The 6,898-nt window shown below is 40.6% G+C and overlaps 1 protein-coding gene across 1 annotated transcript; it reads right to left on the bottom strand.

Annotated features, from left to right (window-relative positions):
* Window positions 1-1,780: 1,780 nt before the first annotated feature.
* LOC108812209 (exportin-2) lies at window positions 1,781-5,264 on the bottom strand. The gene is made up of 2 exons (XM_018584399.2): window positions 2,185-5,264; window positions 1,781-2,078 (listed from the first exon to the last, which is right to left on the bottom strand). The coding sequence occupies exon 1, from the start codon at window positions 5,100-5,102 to the stop codon at window positions 2,187-2,189; it is 2,916 nt and encodes a 971-aa protein (XP_018439901.1). The 5' UTR covers window positions 5,103-5,264; the 3' UTR covers window positions 1,781-2,078; window positions 2,185-2,186.
* Between the last annotated feature and the right edge of the window lie 1,634 nt (window positions 5,265-6,898).

Raw genomic sequence — 6,898 nt, 5'->3', positions numbered from 1 at the left:
TCTATTTGCATGCACATGTTCTGAAACCTCAACCTAAAGTGTGATCTGACTCACACACATGCGACAAATGTGGTTTTGATTTTTTTGTTTTGTCTGTGTGAGTTTCAATCATACAAATGCAAGGAATCACGTTGCTATTGATTCACTTATTCAACAACTATTAGGGGTTTGCATAATATGTATTGTTGCATTATGTTTTTCATATAGGGAAAAAACTCACAATACTAATATGCAAGTAAATATTAAAGTTGTTAAACTGAAACGTTTTCCCGTCTTAAACTTCCAAAGTTCTTATAAAAATATGTTTTGATCTTTCTTTTGTGAGGGTGTTTCCTCTACATATCTTCTTCCGGCGACTCCACGATTACACACTTAATAAAATAAATATATCTGCGGTGGATGTGTACACATTTACCTTTTACATAAGTGAAGAGATTCCAAGTACACTTATTTGTGTTTATTATTACTTGTATCCGAATAAAGGCATATCTCACATGTGTCACAGAGGATTGGTCACATCTTCTTAAAAAGAACTAGGAGGGAAACATTAAATATTAGTCAAAGAAGTAAGCACTCCATCTGTAACTGAGAAATCTGGTATTCTTGCACTGCAACGTTTCTTATTAATCTATAAATTTAGTAGACATTTTCGACAATAAGTTAGGCAAATCTGTTTCTCAACAATGAATCATTGAACTAAATTTTATGCTTGACTAACTCGGAATACATATGAAAACCTATAGTTTTAGTGTCGAATACCATAAACGTTTATCACCAGATACAAACAATTTTAGTTAATAGTTTCTTTTTTTGAAAGAATTAGTAGTTAATAGTTATCGAGCTAATTTTGATAAAAACAAAAGAAGCTATCTAGCTAATTATTGAACACTACGTGTGAGTGGGTTTCATTGGATCTACTTTAGCCAATCATCCACACAAAACCACAGACATAAACACACTCATACATAAGAAAACTTTCAAAAGGAGTACTATAAAGAAAGAATTTACTATTAAGTAGTAACAATGCGTGGTCCATATTGTAAATTTTCTTACATTATCTTAAAATATGCTATCCTAGTATTATAAAATGAAGATGAAAATAACAAAACGAGGGGACCAGATGGTAAATCATATGATATCATATGAGACCATCTCCGATCTCACTGCCAGGATGAGTCTCAATCTAAAACATAAATAAATAATATAAATGCTTGACGGAAATAATAATAAATAAAATATATCAATAATTGATATCGCCGACGGTGTTAACAAGGGGAACTATAATATAACCAGCTTATATTTTAGGGATATCACAAATCATAAAACAATAAAGTTTTTGGAAATAAAATGAAGATATTTTGCAAGATTTGGTCCACATCAAATGATTATATACAATAATGTTTGCAAACTAAGATTAATAATAATATTATTAGTTTCTATATACCAAAAATGCATTCATGTGTTGTCAATTGGGATATCGTTAAATAAATTAGACATAGTTTAGTGGTCATAGGTGCATATGATTAGCACCAACACTAACCTAACAGCCTTTTGTTCGGCGTTTTCTCTCCTGTTCCTAATATTTATACAGTGCAGCCCACTAATCATCTTGATAAAGCATAATTATTCTGCTATGCGCAAAACCAAACAAAAATTATTTTCTTCTACATAATATGAAAATACTGAATTAAATTATGGGCCATCCATTGATCCAATCGAACCTGTATAGCTCTCATAACAAGCCCATTTGATAAGCCCAAAAATAAATTATTTTTCCATATTGCAGAATCATTTTTTTAGATGTAAAATTTCAAAAGGAGACAACGACAGAACAGAATGCACATAAACACATAGTAACACCACCATTCAATAGATAAACAACAACCCCCATGAAAATTGCCAAAAACCCAAACAAAGAAACTCATGTTTTGTAAGATAATGTTCTTCTCCCTTTCCAAATGATATGAAACTCCCCGGTTTAAGACCCCAAAGAAAAAAAAACCACCACTTTTCTTCGCAGACACAAATGCAATGTTGCTGTGTGTTTTCCTCCTCCTTTCTCCTCACACCCATCTCTCCTGTTACAGTCACATCAACATCAAGATTTAATCCTAAATCAATAATAGCCAAGAAGACAGTTACACAGACTTAGAAAACAATCTCAAAGTACAACAGACCACTTACTTTCAAACGATTACACTGCTGTAAGCGCTGCAGAGCTGGAGCAAAGCTGCCTGGTTAGCTTTTTCGAGATTCTCACCAATTATCTGCGGGTATCTACCAGGAGAAGCAGCAGAAAGCCTGGCCAAAGAAGCAACCACGAACTGCTTCGGATCTCTAATGTCTGGGAGAGGATCCGCTTCCCTTCTCCCAGCATTGTGAAGACTCACAAACGCAGCTGTGTATCCAGCATTCTCCAAGCCTTCTGGCATTTCAGGTTCTTCAACGGCTCTTTCCTGCTCAGGCCTTGAAATAAGCGTCACTATACTGTCCAGCATAGCCCCCCAGATATTAGAAGCTGCTGGATTAAGAAGGGCTGGTGTCTCACATATGAGCCTCGTTGCGGCAACTGCAGTTAACTTTACCTCGATACTTCCCATGATCAGCTTAACGTTTGGAATCCAGATTTGCTGCACGATGGCAGTGAAGATGTTGGGCTGAACAGTATTCATAGTGTCGACTAGATGAGCATGTCCGTGCTTCACCACGAAGAGGGACATGAATACCACTAGCGATTTCTGGAACTTCAGAGTCTTCTTGTTCTGAAGACGTGTGAACAGAGCACTCCATATACCCGTCATGAATGGAGCAATGGCACCGTAGTCGAGATACTCAATAACAGTATTGAGTACATAAAATCCTTGCTCATCTGTGCTAGGAGCAGCAACCAGTTTGTTAAATATTCCAAGCACTTGATTCAACCGATTCTCTTGAGTAACCTCATGAGGTGCTTTCTGCAGGAAAGCCTGGAGCAAACGCACTAGAGCTGGAACATTGCCGCTTCTCTTCCAAGACTCAGGCGAGAGGAGCAGCAAAAAGATCTGCATGTAGTTTGGGGAGAGGGGCGGTCTGTTGAGCTCAACAAGCTGAGCTAGCAGCTGAAACGCATAAGGCAAGAACTCTGCGATATCATTGGCCAATATCATCTGCAGGCTTGGGAACAGACTCGTTTCAAATGCAGATATAAGAGATATATCACGTTCACATGCCCTTCGAACAAGTACAGCCACAGACTCAAAGATGTAGTGATTAAAGGTAGGATTCTTCGGGTTTTTGCAAACTTCACTAAGAACAGAGGTCAAGCCACCGATGCAAGGTCCAGCAACCTCACTACTGATTTCAGCAACACCGAGGACACGCATTATACACTTCATAATATATTGATTCTCCTCGGATTCAGGAAACTTCAGTGCATCAAACAGATTCGTCATCAGCTGCAGCAAAAACGGACTTATATCACCAGCGACATACCTGCTCCTTCCACCTTCGTCCTTTACTAACAAGAGCTTCTCTATGCAGCTAGCGGCATATGAGTGCACCACGTTTGACTCTGCTTTTAGGAACCGGACCAGCTCCGGGAACAACTGCATTGCAAAGGGCTTTGGTAGATGACTGCGAAACATTGTTAAGAACTTCAAAGACCCAGCCTTCAGCATTGGGAAACTGTTGACGTCTTGGCTTTGCAACTCGGGGAGAATAATGTTTGCAAAGAAGCTTTGAACATCAATAAGATCTGTGGATACAGACGCACCACCTGCCTTCTTAGTAGCCAGGGAGACGACCAAGTAAATTGCACAATCCTTGTCTTTCCACTGTACAGCCGGATTCGTTGAAAAGGAACTCAAAAGCTTCTGTATCTCATGAGAAACCACTTCTATCACTTGTCCTTTGTAATTTGTGGCAAGTCCTTTAAGCAGCTCACAAGCGATTCTCCTTCTAGTGTCCACATCGCTTCCCTCCATGTCTCTACGGATAAACTCAATATAGTTCATCTCGAACAGCTCTTCATCTTCCTCCCTCAAAGAAACATTAGGAATCACAATGCTCTGGCAGATTTCCTTGATCACATTCTCTCCAGCAAACAAAGCATGGTGCGCACTTGTGCTCACAGTGGTCAAAAACTTGATTGCTGTAGTAGCTAGCTGATCTCTACTAGGAGACTTCGACACATCCCTGAGTAATGTCCACACAGCTGATGCAAAGCCCTCCAAAAACACTCGGAACTCTTCTTCGTACTTCTCCATGTACAGGTTAATGTTCTCACAAACAGCGGCACGAAGATCATCCACAAGCGTCAACCCGTCTGCTGTGCTTTCCAAGGCGGGATAGTTGGAGGATAAACACTTCTTAAACACTGTCATCCACTTCTCCATATTATCCTCGAAGAACTCGGGCAAGTCCTGAAAGTTCAACGACAAGAATATCCTGCAGCAAAGCTTCTGAGACTCGAATAGAGGCTTAAGGTTCGCAGCCGATCCACCAGAGCTCACAGCGGAATCAATCAGAGAGTCCGTTTTAATGAAAATCTCTTGCAACGGAAGAGCGAAGATCCCAAGGCAATACTTAATATCAAGAAACAGCTCGTCGGTTCTATACTGATGCCTAAAGTTCTTAAAAATCGAGTTCGCAGTACCGAGGATACCGTTAACGGACGCGTAGTCTCCGGCGAGAGCAGCTTTCTGGAGGCTGGAGACGAGCTCCGGAAGTAACGCAGGCCAGTTTCTCGGGAAATCGTGCTTACCGATGACGGCTAGGGCTTCGCTGAGCTGGCTCTGGATTCGAGGGGAGGAAGAGAGCATGAGCGAGACGATGAGCGTCTTGATCTGCTCCTTCTCCGAATCCATGATCGGAGAGATGCCGGAGTCGGCAGAAGGGAGCCACCGCGAACGGAGGTGGTTTTTGAAGTTGACGGCGGCGGCGTGACGAGTCTGCTCCTCCACCGAAGGCTCCGCGACCAGACGGAGCACGGCCAAGCCGTAGTTAGGCAGATCGGCGGCTTCCGATAGAGATCTCTCGGCAGCGCGACGAGGCTCGGGGATGGGGGAGAGAGTGTGGAGAAAGCACTGCGAGAGGTTCTGGAGAGTCTCCGGATTCCACTCCATTGTTCGATAGAGAAATCTGGGGATCGAATGCGAGACGCTGCTGGGGATACACGAAGCTAGGGTTTCGAAGGGAGCAAATCGATCGCAAAAGAGACGGCGAAGAGAGTAGTAGCTAGGGTTTTTCAGAGGGAAACAGAACGAATTTTATTTTTAAAGAGACGACATGAAAGTGGAGAAAAGTAGAGACAGCTACGATGTTTAATGGGCCTTTGTTCAATTATTTAAGCCTTTGAACTTAATGGGCCGAACTTGGATATTTCTAAAAAGTGCTAAACCTCACGAGCATTAACTATTTGATATATTGTCATATACGACTATGGTTTCTGGGATGGCAATCAAGGACCTGGACCGCGGGCCTGGCCCGTAAAGACTTGCTGCGGGGCGGGATTAGGCCTCCATTTGATAAGCCCGCAAAATTGCGGGCCTCGTGGGACGGGCTCAAAGCAGGACGGGTTCAAAGCGGGACGGGTTCAAAGCGGGACGGGTCGAAAGCGGGATGGGTTAAACCGCGGGATTTTGCAGCAATCCTAAGTCTCCATTTATGCTTTCAAGAGAGAGAGAGAGAGAGAGAGAGAGAGAGAGAGAGAGAGAGAGAGAGAGAGAGAGAGAGAGAGAGAGAGAGAGAGAGAGAGAGATTAGACACTATGGAATTCCATTGATGGTGGTTTCAGTGTCGATGATGCTTCCGGTCTCCTAAGCGCCTCTAATCTGCACTGTAGAGCTTCTTCAAGTCATCATAAATGATAATAAATATATTTGTTTTGTATAAACTTAATGTATTGATCTTATAAGAGTATATTCGATCATGTGCAAGATGAAAATCAATTTATGTCTATGTTTGTTTGTGCATGTAGAAATAAGCAATGTAATATTCGATGTCCCGCGGGACGGCCCGCGAAGGCCTGCATATTTCGCGGTACGGGAGTGGGCAGCTAGTTTGAGGACCGCATCCCGCGCGGGACAGGCCCGCCGTGTACCGCCAGAAGTCGAACCCGCAGCGGTTCGGGACGGGACGGGACGGGAAAGCCCAATTGCCATCTCTATTTCTGAGTAAGGATCTCTGTCGGTGAGACTTCTCGTTTCCCAGTGTTGAATGTTCTTCTTAATTAAATAAGCAAATAAGAAAACGTGTTGTATGGCGTATTGCGTAATGTGAAAAATTGTGCATGTAACTAACTGATGAATGTAAATAATTAAAAAGGGACGTATACTTCGTCGAACATGGCATATAGCCGTCAACGTCCGTGACGCTGGTCCAAAACATAACACGTTCTCTGGTCTTCTATATCCAAAGTAGTATATTGCCAAACAAAAAGAGAGTTTCTTGGTCAAATCAATAATACTGATACTAGTATTTTACCTAAAATAAATCATATTGTATTAATAACTTTGATGACGTTTTTCTTTGCTGCTAGATTTCAGTGGTTTTATTGTTGTTTGAATCCAATAGTTAAAAATAACAACTCCATATAATATTGTAGAATAATTAATATTCTCTATGTTTTATAAAAAATGTTGCTTAGACACTTTTCTTACGTAATAAAAATGATTAAAATACATTTATGTTTCCATTAATTACATTTATTTAAATAATAGTACAAATAATTTTATTTATAAAATCAATATATTTTGTCAGTATTAAATTAAAAGTAGATATAATTGTATTAAAATTCTAAAGCATATTTTTGTATAATAAAAAGAAATTGCTAAACTAAGATATTTTTACGAAACACTGGAGAAAGAAAAATATAACAATATAAGAACATCTCCAATCCAACTTCAAATCTTTAAATTTT

Source organism: Raphanus sativus, chromosome 6 (genome assembly GCF_000801105.2).
Source record: "Raphanus sativus cultivar WK10039 chromosome 6, ASM80110v3, whole genome shotgun sequence".
In the NCBI taxonomy this organism is placed as follows: Eukaryota; Viridiplantae; Streptophyta; class Magnoliopsida; order Brassicales; family Brassicaceae; genus Raphanus; species Raphanus sativus.
This window is presented reverse-complemented; position numbering and strand designations above follow the sequence as displayed.

What these genes read in the sequence shown, in the direction of transcription:
- LOC108812209 (XM_018584399.2), bottom strand. Translation starts at nt 5,102, where the DNA reads ATGGAGTGGAATCCGGAGACTCTCCAGAACCTCTCGCAGTGCTTTCTC.